This window comes from Apis laboriosa, unplaced genomic scaffold (assembly GCF_014066325.1).
Source record: "Apis laboriosa isolate Shangri-la unplaced genomic scaffold, ASM1406632v1 scaffold28_cov147, whole genome shotgun sequence".
Lineage (NCBI taxonomy): Eukaryota > Metazoa > Arthropoda > Insecta > Hymenoptera > Apidae > Apis > Apis laboriosa.
Genome location: NW_025222687.1, coordinates 1413825 through 1436725, shown reverse-complemented (window position 1 = coordinate 1436725; position 22901 = coordinate 1413825). Strand labels below are relative to the sequence as shown.

The 22901-nt window shown below is 37.3% G+C and overlaps 1 protein-coding gene across 2 annotated transcripts; it reads right to left on the bottom strand.

Annotated features, from left to right (window-relative positions):
- Positions 1–696: 696 nt before the first annotated feature.
- LOC122714208 (RNA-binding protein 24-like) lies at positions 697–22657 on the bottom strand. 2 transcript variants are annotated; one of them, XM_043935362.1, is made up of 6 exons: positions 22262–22657; positions 18229–18646; positions 17029–17155; positions 15118–15178; positions 4022–4392; positions 697–2086 (listed from the first exon to the last, which is right to left on the bottom strand). In XM_043935362.1, the coding sequence occupies exons 2-6, from the start codon at positions 18499–18501 to the stop codon at positions 1923–1925; spliced, it is 996 nt and encodes a 331-aa protein (XP_043791297.1). In that variant the 5' UTR covers positions 18502–18646; positions 22262–22657; the 3' UTR covers positions 697–1922. The 2 variants fall into 2 exon arrangements, with proteins under 2 accessions (XP_043791297.1, XP_043791298.1); XM_043935363.1 differs by having other exon boundaries at positions 4175–4392.
- Between the last annotated feature and the right edge of the window lie 244 nt (positions 22658–22901).

Sequence of the window (22901 nt, the reverse complement as noted above, 5' to 3'; positions counted from 1 at the left end):
TTACACTACTATATGTGTGGATTAATTAATTATTCAAAATGATCCGTATTTAGAATACATTAACAACATGTAGCAATTGTATTGGAACTTTTCGTTGGAGAAAGATAAAATTATAGGTTATGAGATACTATATCGCTATGCAATAATAAATATATCATCAAAATTACGAATGAAATAGCGTTATAAATTGATTAATATATCTATCCTTTCTTATTTACAAGTTTTAACGATTTTTATATATATATATATATATATGAAGAAACAACTATTATAGTTTTTCATTAACAAAATTTTGGTGCTTTTACAAAAATTTTTTTGTAAATATTATTACGAGGTTCAAATTTCTTTTGATTATCGATTCGTTCGTCCGTTGGTCCTCAGTGTTCATTTAAATAACATCTATAAATCATACAAAAAAGGCATCATCCTTAAGACACTTGGTGATTTCGCTGACACGCGATTCTAAGGCAACGTCGGCTTAATCGTAACGCATTCGCGTTATTTACAATATCGTAATATATTTTCGAAAAATTATTTAGCAGCAATTAAAAAATATATTCAAATAAAAAATCAAATCCACGAAACTAAAAATATTTTCTCAAAGTTTTTTTTTTTTTTTTTTCGTTATGTTGAATAAATTAGAAGTCAAAGAAATTAAGAAATCTATTACAATAATAAAAAAAAAATAAAAGAATTTTTAAATAAATTACATTCTTCGCGATAAAATTCTTATCAAAACAAGTAAAAAAGCATTTTTCTATTTAATAAATTATCAATTATTTTAAAGCTTCGTGGAAATTTTATCTTTGAATTATTAACATACGTGTCAACTATAGAAAGAACATTTCTTATATGTAAAATGGAAAACGTATATCTCGGCGAATTGAATCTAACAAGCTATACACTTAAATTTAAGAAATAGTCTTCGACCAATATTCAGAAATGATATCTGTAAAAGCATCAAAATTAAGTTTCAATATTCTGTAAAAAAAAAAAAAAGAAAAAAAAATTGCAATGATAATAACGGTTTATGAAAAACATTAAAAATTATTCGTCGATAGTGGAAGAGATATATTATTCCATCTTCCAAAACTTATTGCCGATATATGCCAATAATCAACAATTATTTTCTCGTAAAAATACACATATTTTAAGCAATATCAATTCTGAATACGGATCAGTCTTTCGATTCCACCTAATGTAGCGAGTAATTCACTTCGTTCGAACGTATCTTAAATGATACATTACAAATTTCATCGTTATTAATCATGCGCGATCGATGCATAAGTAAATGTACAAAGAATCCGACGTTTCTAAATCGTTCTATTGAAAGCCTCTATTGCCCATCGTGCTCCATCGGTTATAAATAATCGTAAACGCTAACGACAATTATTTTACGTATTCGTCATGTATACTTCGAAGATATATTGGCCGAGCGTGCCAAGTTTGGCCCTATAAAGGAGAACGTGGAAAGGAAGAATTAAAGTGGGGAAGATTAAAGGTTAAGTTAGGTTAAGAAACGATCGAACCATCGATCCTGAGTGACGTGGGGCCGTATCCAACGAAGCTTCCTCGTTTTCTCTGTCTCTCGGTCGGTACGTCGTTTCCAAAATTAACTCGTGAGAACGGTGAGCTGGCTACAGCTACGAAAACGTTTGAGACAATGGCTTCTTCTCTCGTGCGGAATGGAATCGCGCCGACTAGTAACCCTGCCCCCTCTCGGAGAAAGGAAGAAGCTTTGGAAAAGAAATGGATCGACGCGAAGAGACAGGCGAAGACTAAACACATGTATATACGGCGGCGAGGATTAAGTTTTGCGTGTTCTTTTTTCTTTCTTTTTTCTTTTTTCTTTTTTTTTTTTTAACGCTGGCGGAACAATTGGTGTGCACCGAACCTCCACCTCGCGGCAATTCATTCAACTTCTATTGCAATCTTGCTTCCTGAGGCGTCGTTTGATACGGTAGTCCTGGAAAGGCTGCGCCCGCCGCTGTTGCAGCTGCAGCCGCTGCTGCTGGTAATCCTGCCGCTGCACCTGGTAGCGTTGCATACGTGTATGGTGTCACGTAACTCGCTGCCGCTGCATTCGCTGTAAAAAGAAAGAAAAGAAAAAAGGTAAACCGCTTTCTAAGCTTCTGTGTATTTTGCCGATCTTAGAGCGGATAATCCTTTGAAGAATACAAAATAAATTGCGAATAATATTGTGCACAAAGAGAGTCAAAAGTAAGTTAGAATTGCGTATCTATATCGATGTTGAATAGATATTTTTTTTTTTTCTTTTGTTTTGTTTTTTCTGTAAACTGACTTTTGACTCGGATTACGTGTGAAAATTTTTGAATGTTTTTTTTTTCTTCTTCTTTTTTTGAATATTTGACAAATCATTTTTAATTTTTATCCTTGTCAACAGATTTATATTCAATTCTTTGCCAAGACACTATATAATAACTACTCTGTCATCCATTGTGACATTTTTCCCACCACCACCGTAGACAGCACATCAGAGCATCAACAAAATTTGCATGTCGATCGTGTTGAATGCGAAGCCAGCTTAAGCATGCAATATTGCATTTCCATTTTTTTTTTTTTTTTATATGTGTCTGTTATACAGAGAGCAGAACATTCCAGCGTAAATTAAGGAAACTTTTATTCAAGCAATTCTCATGTGTGATCATACTCCTGAGAACGTACGAATAGCATAAAAGTAATTGCAGATAATAATGAAAATAATGAAAAAAAGAAGGGAAAAATGTTCAGTTGATGATATCATAAATATTTTGGAATGAAGATTGTAGAAAGTTCTCCTGTTAAATGCAAAATTCTATTGTCTTTTTGATAAACTGCGTGACCAAAATGAAACGTAAAAACTACGAGACATACGCTAACGTGAAGAAGCGATAGTGAAATAAGTAAGAAAGTATTCTCAGCAAGATTCCCATTTACTTTGTGCTATGAAAAAAAAAAAAATATCAATTTCTTTTAAGATTCGTGTTAAAATTCGTTCTCAGTGAAAAAAAAAATAAATAGATATAAAATAAAATAAAATAAAATCAATCAATAAACGAAAATACGTGGAAAGCTTTGAAAAAGAATTTGAAATGATAAAAAAAATAAATAAATAAATAAATAAATAAATCTGATAAAAATTATCGAAACGTGCAATCTTTCATATATATTGTTAATCTTTGCTAATACTACCTTGTTACGCAAACTTTATCAAATGTATTCTAGCTTCCATGAAACATGCATTCCTCTAACAACTTAAAAAAACATTGAAATTGAAAAACTATCAATATCGACGCACATGCGTTCGTAAAATGATTACGTAATATTTTACCTTCAAAGTTACATATTAAAATGGAATAATCGTACAAATGTATCAAATCAATATTTAAATTCGAAAATTTTCAAAAAAAAGAGCGTGAAAAAAATATACATTGAAAAAGAAAAAAAAAAAAAAAACTATCCAATAGAAAAAAAAAGCTTTACATATTCCTTTCACGAATAAGCTAGACAACAATCAATTTGGAAAATTTGTTGGGAATCTTGCAGAGATTCCTCGTGGAAGTACAACTACTTCAAAAAAAAAAAAAAAAAAAAAAAAAAANAAAAAAAAAAAAAAAAAAAACAATATAACTTCTTCTTCCTCTTCCTTTCTCACTCTCATTTACACCCAATGATGGGACCAATTTCCACAAATATTTCTTGCTAATACAAATTCAAGGAAAATTCTGTAAACACCTATTAAAAAAACGATCCCTTTTCTATTTCTCTTTTATCCCTCCCCTCCCCCCTTCGCATCACCTAAAACGTTAAAAACCACCTACGAAACAAAATTAAACCTCGAGTTTGATTTAAAAATAAAAGGAGCAGCACTCTCGTCGAACTTGATCCCATCACCCTCGTCATACACCCCACCGCGTCATTCACCCTATCCCCTCTCTGTTTCAACGCATTCGGTTTTCTTTCTTTTCTTTTCTCTCTCTCTCTCTTTTTTTTTTTTTTTTTTTTTCGAATAAATTTCTACCGTTGCTACGCAGCACGGACGGCAGAAATGGAGGCAGGAGAGCTTTCTCCAATCGTTGGTGTGCCAGCACCGCAGGGCTGCTGCCGTTGTGCTGCTGGTGGTGGTGTATCAGCCCGTTGCTGTCCTTGCTCTGGACACTTTTCAAACACATACCAGCAGCGGCTGCGCTGGTATAAGGATAGGCCTCGGCGAAATTGTACGACGTCCCCGGGTAAGTGGCGGCCGCCGCGGCAACGTTCTGATACTCGTAGAACTGCGACGCCGCAGCCATGGCAGCCGCGTGGGTCAACTGCGTGGCCGGAAGCGGTACCAAACCACCTGGCGCGGCAGCCGCCAGGTATGGTGACTGGTACACGTAACCTGGTGGCACCCTGAAACCAAAATCGTGATACCGGTTAGCCGTGTAACGCCACGCGCGCCCCCTTCCAACTATAACGTGTAACGACTATGCCACTCGTACATCTAATATACGAACAGTATATACTCGTTCATGGTGGATTAATAATCATGATTATCGTTCATTATAATGAAATATATATGTATATACGTTTCTTTTCTATTTTTTTTTTTTTTTTTCTAGAAAAATAAGAGTAAGAAAAATGTGTAATTGTGTAATAAAATGTGTAAAAATGTGTAATTGAGTGATGGTTAATAAGGTGGCGCTAGTGGTCGCGTCTCAGGTGGCCATATTGTTAATCCACCATGATCGATTGTCCCTATAGATAGTCACACTTGCCGTTCGAGGCGACCCGTGGTCCATCGAGTTTCCTCGGGATCGAGTTAATCAGTCTTATAATCTCCGTTTTCGAGGAGATGATGACGATGATGAAAACAATAATGATAAAGGAGAGTAGTGTTGTGCCGATGGACAACCGGAAGCTCGAACTTTTCTCCCTGTGCGGTTATTAAGAGAAGAGGGGGAAAGGAGGGGGGGGGGGGGAGAAGGATTTTTAACCAGCGTGTACAGAGTGTAAAAGAGTGGAATGTCTTCGATCCCCTGGCTGCGCGTGCAGACGAGTGTGTTGAAGCGCGAATAATGCAACGCTTTCCACCACTCCCCATCAATTAAGATAAACGGTTTATTGGAAAAGCGTTTGCCCCCAACTTTCTCGAATATAGATAACGACACACGATCGCTAATGGACTCGGACTTACGAGTCGGCTATTTATATATTATTATTACGCGTATTTATGTTTCTCGTGGCCTATATCTCCCTCCCCCCTTCCCTCGATTCAAATGTTTCTTTCTTCTAAAGAAAATATCTTTCCTTTTCCGAAATTTTTTCAGGTTAAGTTTTCAGAAAAGTATAGAGAGATTAAAATCAAATCGATTTTTTTTTTTTATTAAACAAGACATTGTCAAGGAAAAATTGTAAAAATTCAAATTGCCTTTTGTATTTCGAAAAAAAAAAGTCTTTTGTCTTCGATATATATGTGTATATTGTATTTTCCAACGTGAGAAAAATGAATGATTTATAAAAAAAGAAAAAAAAAAAAAAACACGTGTGGCTGAATTAGTAATCAATTCTGTGTTATTTGAAACTGTACTTTGATATAACATTCGATAACCGTGAATCTGAGAGTATTATCCGCGTTCTATGCCGTCATACGAATGCTACTTTTACGTGTACCATTGCAATGATATATCAAACGATAATAAACGCCGAGTAATAAATGTGTGTGCGTATGTGTGTCTGTGTGGGCGCGTGTGTATGGCTCGTGTTCGTGTAAAGAAATTATTCGATGCGAGAAAAAGGACAAAAGGGAGGGGAGGGGAGACAGGTGGACGGGAAGCGAACGCGTTATGAAAATGGTGACAGAGTGTGGTATCACTAAGGCGTGACGTTAAAGAAAGAAAAAAAAAAAAAAAAGAAAAAGAATGCGCAACAAATCCAATGAAAAGAGAAAAAAAATAGAAAAAAAGAAAAGAAAAGAAAAAGAAAAGAAAAAGAAAAAAGAAAAATCCTCAATGTGTCGGCAAAACAACAACAAACCAACGACAAACGTGTGTAATAGTCAGGTCATTTCCACGAATGATAATGATACTTTTCGATACTTCACGGCACACGATTAACCTAACACCAACGTTAGTACATAATTTACTCTAATAAAATAAAATTCACAAAAGAAAAAAGAAAAGTGAATAATACGTTCCAATACAGTGGCAGTGCCTCTGTCTCTATCTCTTTTCCCCTCTTTTTCTTTCTTTCTTTCTTTCTTTCTTTCTTTCGTTCTTTCTTTCTTTCTTCTTTTTTTTCAACGCACAATACCGGATCATCGCGCGCTCGTAAAAAAACTTCGCCGCCCCGACTCGATTCTCACTTCAACCTGTTCTCCAATTTATCGCGAAAAGGATCGCGTTTCCTTTATGGGCCGATGACGGACGTCAAACTCGATCATCGACCAAATTTTTATATATATATATACATATATATATATATATATACACGATACTTGGCGATCGCGTTCTTAGTCGTAAAAATTAATTCTTGTTGAATTTCGACTAATTGAAATGGTGAGCAAAATAATTTTCCTTTTTTTTTTTTTTTTTACAAGAAACACTGTAACTCGCGAATCGCGTTTCCAAAGGACATAGAGACACAGGAGACAGCCCTGAACTTTTTAACGGATCGATAATGGCTAGTGTCCAGTCCACGAGGGAAATCAATATGTTGCTCCTGTGGCTTCGAAACGATAGTTCGCCTCGTCGAATTAGTGCAGCGCATAGATTAACGAAAACGATACAAGAAAAAAAACGCGCTCCCTTCTAACGTTCCATTCATCCACCTTCTCGACTTCTCCGCGCGAAAATTTTAATTGCCTAATTTAATTTACGGTTTTGTTCGACGAGAGTTTGATAAAAAAAATTCTGATTCATCAAATATCGGAAATAAATATTCGGAAATTCGAATTTAAATTTTGCGATAATTTATATATATATATATATATATATATATATAAATACATATAATACACGAGGTGGACACGTGAGAGGAACACACATCACCTGCTGCCACGCTCTTTCGATCGCGTCGAAGAGATTAGTATATATCGACGATCCTCGTAAAAATATTACGCTTGGCCTGTTACCAGATGGCGGCCAGATGCTTTCTCGGGAGGAAGGGGGGAGGGGATACTCGTGCACCCAATTTCTCGATTCTGACAATTTCCCTCTAGCGAGAAACTCTGCGCCAAGTTTACGGAAATTAATAGGTTATTTGGGATGCGCGTTTACACTGCCCCCTGTCCGATGTTTGTGAATATTTCCGTCTGGCGTCGAGAAATCGCGACAAAGTATTCATCTGATTTATGAATTATAAGATTGATGAATGAAAATATTTAAGTAGTATCGTTGAACCATTCTTAATATAAATATGAGAAAATAAATTCGCTTGTCCATCAGACTTTTGACCAATTTTTTTACGCAACTAAAATGAGATTTTTTTTTTTTTTTTTTTTTTAATAAATCGTTATCGTTCGCTATTTTAAAATTCGTTTATTAAATTATATTGATACAAATATAAAAATTCTCGATTTACGTATCATTTTTAAAAAACGATTTTTCAAATATCTTCCATTTTTTTTCTCTCTTTCTCTCTTATATTCTTGATCACAAAATATATCAAAGTCACATAAACGTAGGATATAAATTGCGCGAATTGCATTCCAGACCATGGACGATTAAATAAATTCATGAAATCTTATCTATTCTTTGATGATCATCGTTTTTTATTTTTTATTAAAATTCGTTTAAATTATATTGATATATTCTCGTACAAAAATTCTCGATCTATTTGTATCATTTTTAAAACACGATTTTTCAAATTCCTTCCATTTTCTCTCTCTCTCTTTTATATTCTCCATCACAAAATATATCCAAGTCATGTAAATTCATCAAATCCCCTTATCTGCTCTTTGATACTTATTATTATCATTTAAACTTATATTAATATATACTCATAAAAAAATTCTCGATCTACTCGTATCATTTTTGATTTTTTCAAATTCCTCCCATTTTTTTTCTCTCTATCTCTCTCTCTTATATTCTCGATCACAAAATATATCAAAGTCACGTAAACGTAGTAGACGATATAAATTGCGCGAATTGCATTCCAGACCTTGGTCGACTAAATAAATTCACGAAATCGCCTCCCCTCCCCCCCCTCCCTTATCTCCACTTGGACGATCATTTTTTTTTTTTTCCTTTTTTCTTCTATATCTCCACCATTTTCTATTCCAATTTATCTTCCCGACGCATCTTCGCCGCGGTCTGTGCATTATGGATGGCTCGCGTGTCCTCAACCCCGCTTTTTCCACCCTGCGTGTTTTTTCGCCCCTGCCCCCCTCCGCGTATATTCCACCAACCCCGACGGTCGCCCAATCTTCGAATCATCCGCGAATCTTCCAAAATTCCAAAAATCCACCAATCGAAAAATAGTCCATCGAAAAATTTTTTGCGGACTCGAACGAAAAGAAATCGAAGAATTTACCCTCGATGATACTTCGTTATATCGACCCGATATTCGCTCGTGTTCGCTTGAACAATTTAATTAGCAAACAGGGGAGAAAACAATTACGATGAATTTTTTATATATAGAACAGTAGTCGATTATCCGTCTAATTAAAATATCTCGAGGATCTTGAGGAGATGGGGGCGAGATATATCGGCGAATGATTAATTAATAATTTCGACCGTGAACCGTAATTTCCAATTGAAGGACGAAAGAAAAAGCCCTTTTTTAAACCGGCCGATGAATAATTTCCACGATCGATCCAATATTCGTGGATATGTTTTTCGACGGGGGGGAAGAAGGGGGGAAGAATTTCGTAATTCTTGGTGACAAGGTAATGGCAAGAAATTTGTCCAAGTGAGATCACTCCTGTTACTCCTGAATTTTCGATTTCACATATATCGTCTCTGATCAAAGTTGATAGCGAGAGAAGAAAGGGAGGAGAAAAAGAATATCCTGAAATTCGCGTGTGAGTTCGAAAAAGCAGAGTGAGAGGGAGAAGGAAGGAGGGAGGGGGGAGGCTCTGCATTGTCCTTTCGTGACTAAGTGTGTCTAAGTGACCACCCTCGATTTCCGACGCAAAGTGGCCGCATACACGGCGATTAGGATCTCCTCGCTGCGCCAAGTGACGCGTGGACGAACTTGCTTGATAACCTCCCTTCTCTAATTCCCTCGCGCGTCGCTGCCACTTCTTGCGTATGGTAGGACGCTCGAGGGAACACGGAGGAATCTTCGATGCCTGTTTCGACGTGGAACGAGACGGGGAGAACGAGAAGATTGAGATATCGTTATTGAAAATTTGTTGTGATATATACGAAGTTAGAAGGGAAAATTTTCAACAGAGGTTGAAATATAAGATTGAATATTAATAAATGGGAAGAGGTTTGATTTTATTTTCACTTTAATCTACGGTTTGATCGATGTAATTCGTGGAAGAATCGCATCGATGAAAATTTGGAGGTTGGAAAATTTTTGGAATTATTTGTTTCCATGCTTTTCTATGTTTCGATTTAATCGGCATAATTCGAAGAAGAAAATGAAAATTGTTATGATTTATATTCGTTGGAGGGTTGCAACGTGGAAATTTTTTGAAAAACTATTATAATTCGAAGAAGAAATTGAAAATTGCTATGATTTATATTTTTTAGAGGATTGCAGCGTGGAAAATTTTTTGAAAAACTATTATAATTCGAAGAAGAAATTGAAAATTGCTATAATTTATATTCGTTGGAGGGTTGAAAATTTTTTGAAAAATCATTATAATTCAAAGAAAAAATTGAAAATTATTATGATTTATATTTTTTAGAGGGTTGCAAAATTTCTGAAATATCATCGTGATCCGAAGAAGAAATTGAAAATTGTCATGATTCATATTCGTTGGAGGGTTGCAACGTGGAAAATTTTTGAAAAACCATTATAATTCGAAGAATAAATTGAAAATTGCTATGATTTATATTTTTTAGAGGGTTGCAAAATTTCTGAAATATCATTGTGATCCGAAGAAGAAATTGAAAATTGTCATGATTCATATTCGTTGGAGGGTTGCAACGTGGAAAATTTTTGAAAAACCATTATAATTCGAAGAATAAATTGAAAATTGCCATAATTTATCTTCTTTGGAGGATTGCAACATGGAAAACCATCGCAATTCGAAGAAGAAATTGAAAATTGCCATAATTTATATTCATTTGGAAAATTGTGGAAAATTTTTTACAAATCACCGTAATTCGAAGAAGAAATCAAAAATTGCCATGATTCATATTCGTCGGATGGTGGAAAATTTCTGAAAAACCACTGTGATTCGAACAAAAAAAATTGAAAATTGCCATGATTCATATTCGTCGAAGGGTTGCAACGTGGAAAACGTAATTCGAAGAAGAAATTGAAAATTGCCATGATTCATATTCGTCATATTCGTCGAAAAATTTCTGAAAACCCACAATCCACTTTCTTTCTCGTAATTCTCGAGTAAAGAAAAATTAGAATAGCAGGTCGAAGATTATTAACAATTTACATCCCTTCGACCTCGAAACAGCGTTTCCACGTTTCCCTTTTCTCTTAACTCCAATTCTCAACTCTGTGGAAAGTGGCGCGACGAACGCGAAGAAAGAAAACGGGTTTTGCAAAGAACCACCCTCGAGAACCCACCATTGGCCTGTTCCGCTTCCCAAGGATTGGCAGATCATCCCATTGGATTATCCACGGCGCCGGCGCTCGCAACGTTTCGCACACTGCGCATTCACTGTCCGCTCACGTATTGCCCGACGCACGCGTATATCATCCACGTTCGAACGTTCACACGCGCACACTTACGAAAACTGGCCGATTAAACGGCTGTTTTTCCCTCGACACACACACACACACACATCTCGTTTCGACCGTTTCTCATCGACGCGACGCGCGAACACGTATAAAACCGCGTAAAAAGAAAGAGAAAATTACGACGCGACCACCTGGCACACGTGTCCCACCGCGTTTTTTCACGCGCGTTTGAGGATTAGGACTCGCGATGACACGTTGCTCGGTTCGTCCTTTCTCAATTTCTTTTTTCCTTCTTTTTTACGATTATTCTGGAAGAGGAGAAATCAGTTTGGATGACGCAAGAGCGTGACAATTTATTCACAACGGTTTTTGTTTTTATATATAATAGACGGTCGAAAAAAAAAAAAAGAAACAAGGCAACAGCGGAAATAGAAATTTATCTCTTGGAAGACACGTTATTATCTATCGAGGATATTATTCATAGCCCGGTTTCTCGAAGATATCGGGGTAATAAACCGCGTTTCGTCGAGGAATAAATGGTTATTTCGCAAAAACTGCGAATAACTCGAAATATAATATATATATATGTATATATAGAGTTGAAGATATATATATATAGGGCTCGTTCCTCTCGATTACTTGGAATATATGATTTTAAGATATTGTAACAATGTTTGCCTCCCGTGGAACGCTATTGGTTCGGTCCGGACATTAGAGTGACAGCGACAGGTGGACAGAGAAGGCATCGACAATGAAAATAGAAACAGACATTCTCCACGCACCGGCCGCCGCGAAACCTCTTTTCTAATGCCAATGTTTCAACCGTGCTCGCTATAACTGCTCGATGAACATGTTAACGATCGGCCAATATAAACAATATACATATTATAAATTCCACTTTAATAATCATCGCACTTTCGCGTTTAATATTAAAAAAAAAGAAAAAATTACCCGCCTACTTTTACTTTACTCGCAAACTTTCTCGAGTCGAAAAACTTCGTGATTATCGTTATTATTAATACGCTTGGAAAAATGTTAATCATGTTATTCATCGAGAGAATCGTCTCGGTCCGCTTCTAATTAATTAAATAAGGAGAAAGAACGATGGGAGGACGAGTTTTTAGAAGGGGGGGAAAGTTTTTTCAAGTTTCGGTGCAAGTTTAAAGAGTCACCTCGCAGGAAGTCACGGTGGAATATCGTGATGCTGAAACATGGAAGCTGACACGGGGGACAGGTGGATCTAAATAAAGATTGGACCAGCGCCAGAATCTTCAAGATGGCCGAACCGAGAGATGCAAGGCGTGTCGTCGTCGTCGTCGTCGTCGTCCTCGTCGTCGTCGTCGTCGTCGTCGTCGTCGTCGTCGTCGTCGTCGTCGTCGTCGTCGTCATCGTCGTCGACCACGGTTTCTGAAAACTTACGACGCACCACGAATTCACCCAAGCAACGAGAAAAGTCCCTTCGGTGTTGGATTTCACTTTTCCACCTACGCGTTCCACCATATGCTAATTTGAGGACACGCGCAACACACAAGATATATCCGATTTTATGCGACTCTCTAGCGTCTATTAATTGAAAATTTTTCTTTTTCGCGGATTCTCGTCATCCTTCGACGAAAAAGGAAGTCGGGGGGCGTCTCCGATAATTTTCTCCGCGAGCCGCCGATTTTTGAAATAGCGAAGAGAAACGTATCGATTCCGTCCCTCTTCGATTCTCCTATTTATTAAACAGTGATACAGACGGTGCACACCGATGTTATATTATTAAAGAAAAAAAAAAAAAGAAGAAAAAAAAAACCACGTACAACACCAAAAAAATACAACACCAATAGCGACACCAAGTGTAGTGTAAGCCTTCACCACACACACAAGGTTATTATTAATTGTATTATAATTATGGTTAGCGGTGCCTGTACACTCCGTCGAATCTCCGTCCAATTTATCCGAACAAAAAGGATTCGCGTTAGTAAGAGAGAGAAAAAAAAATTACTTTTCTAAACTTTTCTAAAATCAGAATTAAGAATTCGTTTTATCGTCGATTTATATATATATATGTTTGAGATTTGTCAAAATTCTTATCGACACGAGAACGAATTTATTTTATTTTCTTTTCTTTCTCTCTCTCTCTCGCTCTCTCTTTCTCTCGTTCTCTCTCTTTCTCTCTCTCTCCCTCTCTTTTCCGTGGTAACGATTTCCACGTTTCGATAACCGTTCGATATCTCGACGAATTTCTACGCTGCGGCTAAGAAATCTGACTGGGCCAAACCGAGTGTACCGCGATAAAATCGATTGGCACGATGAAAAATTAATGAAACGTTGCCGTGTTTCGCGGCGGTGCGGGTCGATTTCCGGTGAAAAATACGGGAGATCCACACAGGTTCGGAGAAATCGACCGTATTCGTTCATAATTCAACGAAATTCTGTTGCACACGGTTAATCTCCTCTCCATATTTCTCTCTCTTTCTCTCTTCCTTTTTTTCTCCCTTCCTTTCCTCTTATCTGCTCTCCTCCCCACCACTCTGCTTATTTTCGAATAATCGGATAAATAATTCACACGAGCGCCTCCGCGCGAGTTTCCCGCGAACTAATATTCCGAGGAATCGCGCGATTCACGAAGAATTTCGCGAGCTGTAGTGGCGAATAATGTTATCGATGAATCTTTACGTTTCGCGCGAACGCGTGAACGATACATCGTGAAATACGAATTCGATAAAAGTGAATGAATGAATGAGACGAACGGAAAGGAATTAGCACGCGAAAATTAATCTTAAAAGAGGGGAAGGATATACTCGATACGAAAAACACGTTACGATACGAGAGTGAACAGATGCTACGAAAAAAAAAAAAAAAAAAAAAGAAAAAAAGAAAAAAATAGTCTATCCATGGAAATTATCCGTGTGTGTATCTTATATATTCGCCGATGTGTGCGTGGCAATGATGATAGATTTTGCAACGTTTTAACGGCAAGTTATATTAGCTGAACAACGTAAACCACGTTGTCTCGAAGTTATTATACCACGTTCGCTACATTATTGTAAATTAATGATCGAAAGACAAAATTATCCCTATAAATTAGAAGATGACAATCACGCGCGTGATTATTCCTTTTTTATTTTTTAATTAATATTAATATTAATTAATTATTATGATTAAAGAAAAAGAGTGTAAAAGAGTGTAAAGACCAAAAAAGTCAAAACCAGTAAACAAACAAATCTCTCAGCAACCGCAAATCAATTATCATATCACTTCACGTCAACCTCATCAATAAAGAAGAAACAAAAAAAACACAACCAAAAAAATACTAGTAATAGGTACTAGAAGAAGAGGCCGATCCTCGGAAGTCGACATTTTGACAGTTTTTGTAGAAATAATATATCGTGGGTACTCATGGCTTCTGATTGTACGTGTGCCGCGTTCTTTCTTTCTTTCTTTCTTTCTTTCTCTCTCCCTCCCTCACACTTTCATCGATTGCAAATATTTTCTCTGCCCCTTCCTTTTTTTTTCTCTCTTTGTTTCACTTTTTCTCGTACACGTATGTGTGTGTGTATATATATATATATACATATAGATTTTTTTTTACTTTTCGTTTCAGGTCTCTCTGACTTTTTTTTTCTGTCTATCCATATTCGTCTCTTTCTTTTTTTTTTTTTTTGTTATTTTTCTAATATATTTGCGCTCCTTAGAACGGCCCATGGCGCTCTCAAGGATCTCGAAAAGGGAATTTCTCGGCTTGCTCCCTTACGCGCGTGTGTGTGTCAGGATGCTGAAACGTTATATATAGTCTGCCTTTAACAAAATATTCACAAAATAAATGAAACTGGAAACACCGTCAACACCGAGTACCTTCTCTTTTTTTTTTTTTTTATATTTTTTTCAATCTTTCGAATCTTTTTAATTTTTCGCTTCCCTATAAAATGAAATCGTTCTCCGCCCTCCTTCTACAATAAAATCGATGCGAAAAAAATTCGAGAAAAAAAAAATTATTCTCCCCCTTAGTTTAAAATTACGAATGTGTCAAAAATGTGTATTAAATATTCAATATAAGAAGAAAAAAAAATTAATAAACAAATATACGTACACGTGACTATATAACTATTCAAAACGATCGTTGGCGCATATATCTTATAATATCACGGCTTTTATATGCAATTTTAAAAATTCAATTTTTCGATCGTCAAGAAAATCGTCTAGCTAAGCAGAGGGGGCTCTTTCCTCTTCGCTATTCTATACGTTTTTTTTTCTTTTTTTCTTTTTTTCGAATGCAATTCTTTCTTATAAGACAACTACTCTTGGACAAAAATCACATCAACGTGTGTGTAGACTCACCCATATTGGCCGGGAAGAACAGCGGGGTATCCAGCTCGAATGCCAGCAGCGAACGGGAATGCTGAAATCATAAACAAGTACGGAGTTAATCCTATTTAAGTTTCTAATGGCCAGCCCTGAACTCGAGCCATCCCCCCTCCTCCCTCGTGTAAATCGAACATCCTGCTCTTTCTTAAATATATCGCTCTATCCTCTCCTTTTTATCCTCTACGTACATACACAACAAAATATTTCTTCGCGAAGGAAAAAAACGTGTATATATATATATATATATATACATACGCAAAGTGTTCGTTTTCCTCAAAGAATGGATCGAGAAAGAGAGAAAGAAAAAGAGGGTGAGAGATAGAAAAAATCGTTAAGAATCGTTAACCAATTCGAACTTGAACTTGCTTGTTACAATGAAAGAGAGGTGTAACATGATTTGCATACGCTTGTACTTTGGTAATGACGTGCTTTCTATCGCGGGGAATAGGAATACGACGCGTAAATGTATTCGAAATGAAGCGTGCATTGCTTCATGGCAATTATGAAAATCAAGAATATTAGACGCGAAAGCACGTGTGCATAAAATATACATCAAATAAATTGAGTAAATGAGGAAATTTCTTTGAAATTTTTCCCAATCATTACAAATTAACGACGTGAAAAAATATTATATATATAGGGAGGGGAGGAAATAATCGGAGGAAAAGAGAGGAACAACGTTCATAAACAACGTTTGACGCAAATTCGTCGGCGTCAGCGAATAAATTAAGATGCGAGAAATAGTACGACTAGAGGCGAAAGGGGGGGAGGAAAAAAAATTTTTTTTTCAAAGTGCATCGTGCGTGCACTCGATGCTCTCTCGCTCTCCTTCCCTTTACTCTTTCACGCGTATTATCGGGAATGGAAGAGATAGTTTTCTTAATAAGTATCGTCGGGCCAATTTCAGGCTCGAGAATTGAGTTTCGCGCGTTGAAAAGAGGAAAGTGGGGGGAGAGAGGGAGGGAGGGGGAAGACGAAGGCGGCGCACACACGCTCGGGTTAAGGCAATTTTAGACTTAGGTGCCGAAGCGCCAAGCAATGTTGGCCCCGAGCCATCGCGAGAGTTCAAGAAAGTGATCTCGGAGAGGGAGGGAGGGGAGGAGGGGGGAAAGGCACGGGTCCTCGATTTGCAGAAACGGCGCTACACGCGAATAAAGGCTTGCTTGCCTGCCTGCCGCCTTCTTTTGCCCTTTCATCGATGTTCCAAATCTTCGGATTCGGAGCGCGAATTTAAATAGTTGCGCAAGTCGAATCGTGATCCGACACGCATCCGGGAAACGATGTCTCTTCTAATTTCTTTCTTTTTTCTTTTTTTTCTTTTTTCATCTTTCAGAGTTAAAAGGATGAATTTTTCCAAATTGTAACACGTCAAGATTAGGCTTAGCTTTGATAATAAGTTTCGCAGTTGGACCGCGCGCCATCTTCGCGTATATCACGTAGAATTATAACCGCGCGTCACAAAGAGAAGATATATATTATTCGCGACGAATGGGATACGCTGATTTGGCTGTGTTTCAACGGCGTAAAACCCGCGACAATGATGCGCAAAAATTGGTCGAAAGTTTAGAAATGACCATTCGTCCCGGAAATTAATCGATCTCTCGAAATAACATTTTTGGAATCGAATCAATTTCGATGAGTATTCGGATCGAAAGGAATCGATATTAGAATCGTTACAAGGGAAAAGGAGGGAGGAGGGGAAAGAAACACAAAAGTAAAACACCCCAAGCAAAAAAAAAAAAAAAAGGAAACAAATCAAATAGCGTCGAGCAATCATCGAATCTGTCTATCTAAAAAAAAAAAAAAAAAAAAAAAAAAAGAATTCGCAACAATTCATTCGAATAAGCGTTTCGCAAACTATCGTGTTTGAGCTTACGAACTTACTCGCTTGCAGATTACCCCTGGGCTTAGCTCCAAGAATCGCCAAGTTGACGTTTGCTTTGCGGCCGTCGATTATGGGGTTCGGATCTTTGCACGCCCTCTCCGCCGCTGGTCTGTCTCCCATGATCACCTGCGTACAGATCCGATCGATTATTTATTCGTTTAATCCTTCTTCCGCCTCGCCTCGCCTCGCCTCGATCTTGCGCGTGTGCCTCTCCCTCTCTCTCTCTCTCCCTCTCCCTCTGCGCGCGTCCTAATCACGCTCGTATAAAAAAACGATGTACTTTTCAATTTCACAGAGATGAGATTTACGAGATTGCACAAAGAGATTTTTTTTTTCTTTTTTTTTTTTTTTTCTTTTTTAAAAATTCCTTCTGGTCTGGAAATGGATGTTATTATCTTGATATGTTTAAGATGAATTTTGTTAGTGTAATTAACAACGGATAATGTTCCGAATTTTGTTCAAAACTTCCGGCGGAAGGCTTCGATTCCCTTATGACGTGATACGCGTTGTTTTAGTTTATCTTTACGTCTAGTTTTTGTTTATGATTTTTAAAAATATTTACTTTTCTCGAATAACTCGATAATAATAACCGATCTGCAACTGGAGATTTATAATCGATTTTATTTATTTATTTATTCTTTCTTTTTTTTTGCGACGAGAATTTCGCTGCGATGTAGTAAGGACGTTGACACACGCGTATTTTGCATATTATCCTTTACATAAGTACGTGTGATAAAAAAGGAAACTGATAATCAAGTATTATATATATATATTTTTAAAGAAGGGAAAGAAAAAAGAACATCACCATCTACCGGAAGTTTTAAGGAAACAGTTAAATCCTTTTGAATATAAGTGAACAAACTGGTTACATTATCCCAACGAATTATCTTTGCACGTTCAATACACGCGTATTTTAACATAAATTATTAAGAGCAACGGTTGAGAAAACCAGTTATCAATAGCAAAATTTCTGACAAAATTTTTATCATCCCTTATTCCCTTCTGTTACGACAAACTTTGTGCCGTTAAAAATTACACGTGTACAACAACAAATACAAATAAATAAACTACTCATTCGAAGCTATCTCTCAAACAAAGCGAGCTCTCACAGCAACACGACTATCAATCAACGAAAAAAAAAAAACTAATCAGCAAAAAAATAAATAAATAAATAAAAAATTAATAATCACGATACTTACGAAACCGTAACCTCTACTTTTGCCGGTCTGCCTGTCGGTAATAACCACTGCCTCCTCGATGTCTCCATACACGTTGAAATGTTCCCTGAGACTCTTGTCGGTGGTGTGATACGGTAAACCGCCAACAAAAAGTTTCGTCCAAGTGGTATCTTTCTGTTGAGGCGTAGTGCCTGCCAAAGCGCCAAGGCCCGAAACCAACTCGTCCGGCCCTGGCGCCCCAACGGCGCCCACCGCGCCTACGGCACTGAGACCAGCAGCACCGGGCATCAACATCCTCCAAATTTTGGCGAGATCACCGCCGGACGGGAGGACGACCTGCTCAATTTTGATACCTTTCTCTGGTACTTTGGTCAACAGTTAATCACGTCACAGGCTTACCACCATTTAGACAAAAATGATGATTCTCGATTCGGGTTATCTGCAATCGATAATTTCGCTCGTGTTTTCAATGGTATCGTGATTGGATTAATTTGCGTAAAGTGTAACAGGACGTGTAAAATCGTAGGAAAAGATGAAATATTCCTCGGTACGATAGGAGCGAGGGAAGAGGGAAAGGTAGAGCGTTTAGAATTTAATACCTCATTGTACGACCCACCGACGAATCGCATCGCTTCGCACGGTCCTCGTAAAATGCGCAACAACGTACGCGCACGGCCACGTGCAGATCCGCGTCCACGAAAAAAAGATTTCGCTCGTAGGTATCCTACTAGGCGCGACGGTAAGAAAGAAGGACAAAAATAAACCGTTTCTCCCTCTCCCGGACCCGTTACTCCAAGTACTGTTCCGTACCCCTCGATTCCCTTGAATCGATGACTCCTTCGTGCATACGTATATACATATATATATAAAGGGAACAGATAAAAATTCCCTTTCTGCCCGGACCCCTGTGCAAACCGGGGAAAACCGGCAAGCCCCAAGCCGGGGAACGAGAACAGAAACAGGCAACCAACCGCTGGTGCGAATACACTGTGCCGAAAGAAGAGGGAAAAGTACCACGGGAAGGAAGAAGAAGAAGAAGAAGTAGAAGAAGAAGAAAAGGGCAAGAAGAGAAGGGACCCTGACCTCCATTCAAGTCTCGGTAACGGACTGAAAAGGGAGCCAGTTTTACTTCTTGCGAGGATCGAAACTGCCTGCCAGAACCTAGGTATAGTAGGGTAGTATTTTCTCGTGGGCCTCTGCTTTCGTGTTTCTGCAATGCTGCAGGTAAAGAGAGAGAAAGAGAAAGGGAGAGAGAGAGGTGTACAGAAGGGGTCCTCCCGTTTTTTTCCCTCTTTCCTCCTTTCCACGCTCTTTCACTCCATCTTTCTCACACTCATATTGTGCACAGGCCCTGCAAAATGGCCCTACGTTCTTTTCCTATTCCTCCTCCCCGCTCCGGAACCCCCCCACCCCACCTGCCACTACCACTACCAAGCACCGCACTACCGTACAGTGCACCGCTTCGCCCGAACGGGGCCCTTTCCTTGTCTCCCTTCCTCCTTCTTTCTCTCTCTCTTTCTCTCTCTTTCTTTCTCACACACATACACACACACATACTGTTTCTGTCCGATCCCCCAAAACGACGGCAGCTGCTGCAGAAAACCGGTGCAGCACGCCGTATAATCATATTGTTGTATTGCCATCGGGCTCCTCCTCCACCACCATCGTTCCTCTCTCTCTCTCTCTCTCTTTCTCCCCCTAATTCCCTCATCCTAGAGAACCAAACGCAACTACTACACTCGGGACGTTCGGTCGAGCATAAAAGGCCGCTTTTCTGAATTCAGCTACCGTGGAAGCAACGACCGTGTTACGTATATAGTTGATAAATACTATGCTTTCTGCGATTACCACGTTTTTTCTTTTTTTATTTTTTTTTTTCCTAAAGTCGAACGTGTGTCGAACGTCGAATACGTAGTGTACGTCTCGAGACTAGTTGTGAGAATCTTTTTTGCATTGTTACGGATAAAGATAATTTATTTTTTTGTTATCAGCCGAAATTAATTAACTTGTAAATAGAGCACAAATATTCTTTTGCAACCGAATAAATAATTCGTGTGTCTTTCGTTTTCCTTCTTTTTTTTTTTTTTTTTTTTACGTTATGATGTAATTACTAAGTTTTTTGCACTATTTTTATAAAAAAAAAAAAAAAAAAAAAAATAACGAATGCTCGTGAAATGATCTCGTTTGAAGAGAAGATATACTGGATATGGAATATCCGAGCTGCATTCAAAATTAGAAAGTTATTTAAAACGGGAACGTTTGTGCATTTGGTTCAGTGCACAAGAATCTTCACACAGACTCGAATAGAACGATTCTTAAAAGTTAAATTTGCAATTCGTGATTTCTATATGAATCGCTTGATATGTATCAAATAAAAAAGAGAATGCGTTTACTGGATATATTTGAAAGCTGCAGACAACATTATAAATATATTTTTTGCAAACTTTCCTTTTAATAGAAATCATGATGGCATTTTACTGCGCATCGAAAAAAAAAAATAGTTGTAACCTTTCGAGTAATATCATCACGAACAGAATGACAATTATGCAGTATGTCTCATAAATCAACTGAAAATCGTGTCACGCGTAAATAAATTCAATTTTTATAACTATACTTTTAATTAGTTAAGCTATAGATAGTTTAAGCTATACTTTTAATTAATAATTATTATTCTTTTTGTAAAGGAAGTATATCAGATTTCAACTTAATGATATAGTATAAATTAAAAACGAAAAAAAAAAACTTTTAATTAAAACAAAATACATTAAAATAACATATAAATGAAAATTGAAAAGAAATAAATTCCATTATTTAAAATTATATGCAAAATGTTTGAATTGCAAATATCGAGAAAATTTCGTAGATAAATTATAGAAATTTAATAAGATGAAGAAAAATTTTCGCTATAGAATCGTGTTTCGATCATGGCGCAAACACTTGCGTATTCGACACTGGCCGTTTGCCACGCGCTCGACGAAACACACTAAAATATCTTCTCGGCCAAAGTCGCAAAGGCCAGAGATTTAGAAAACACGAGACGATCCCTGGTTTTGCTCATAGACCGTGAAAAATGATTTTTTAAAAAAAGAAACTTTTTTAAACACGCATCAAACAATATCATCGTTTATCAATTGATCAAATTTCTCTTGCAACGCGAAATTACCGAACGAAATCTCAGCAATGCGCAAAATTAGAAATAGCGTTGAATTATTTACATCTCGTAACAGAGCACTTGTTGAAACATAATTGACAATGATCGTACGCTCTTGAAAAATGTATAAGCTTTTAATACTCGGAGCCATGCAAATTTAATTGCTACTATTCTTGAAATAATATGTTCATCGAGAAAGAAACGAAAAAAAAAAAAAAATGAAAAAAAAAGAATTGTACATAATTCCTTGCTCGTTTACGCTAGATGACTGTAATCACCTGCATAAGTTTCCAGGCCTTCTGTTAAAGAGAAATCGTCGGAGCCGACGTCGAGGTTTATTAATAAACGTTGTGGTACACGTGCCCGTCGTCGTGTACCCCCTTTGTCGCGACGAGACCGCTGCAACGGGGGTGAAAGAGGAGCGACAGGAGGAGAATAAGCAGATCGTTTTACGAACACGCAAGATGGCCTCGTCGAAATATTTGGCCATCGAATAAACAATATTTTTTGAACATATTTTATAATCCCTTGGCACATTTTGTATACTTCGTTAAAATGACATTATAATAAGAAAATATCTAACATATATATTGCAAAGATCGATCTATATTCCTTAAAACACTAATATATATATATATATATATATAAGATAATCTTTTATATGCAACAATTGTTAGAAAAAAATAAGCAAACAATAACGAATAAACAATTGCGTCATAATATTTGCAAAAAGGCATTGAATCGTAATTGTGCAATGTAATGCGAACTTAGCGACTACCTAATTATATCTCGTCGAAGCGCTAGAATATCGAATATATTAAAACGAACGATTAGGTAATAAAACAAAATATTCGTAAAATAGTTCGTAATATACGAAACGAAAATGGAATTTCTAATACGCACCTCTATAATTTTTCGAAGCACTATCTTCTTCCGATGCACTCAACTTGTTTTTTTAATCCCAAACACACCAATAAGAAGAGATTCACACCAACAATACGGATATCCTTCTAACAGTAAAAATAATTTAACGACGATGAAACCGAAATTACAAAATTTAACGGTTGCACACGTTCAACAGTCGTTCGCGTTACGAAGAAATTTTATTCATTAATACTAGATTGAAGTAGGTATTCCCTGAGATCTGATACGATTTACGAACGATAATTATTAACGCGAACACTGTTGATGACACGTACGTGGTAACGGACGGTGTCCTTTACAATTGACGATATTTTCATACGCGCACACATCCGACACGAACGAAGGCCCACGTGCGAGTACCGAACTGCCTTTAAGTTTGCGGTTACCGTGCTGCGCGCCAGTTCGCCGGGTTCTTCGACGATTTCTCTTTTCATTGGTCTACTCGACTCCCCACTATTCCATTGTACCAGTAGCGTAGCGTAACGACGACCGAACGAGACACGGATGAGATACAAAAAGTAGGATCGACTAGTGACGACGTGTTGACAAATCTTTCGTCATTTTACCTCGCGGATTTTAAATATTGATTACACGTTTATTTTTTTTAGATTATCTCCAA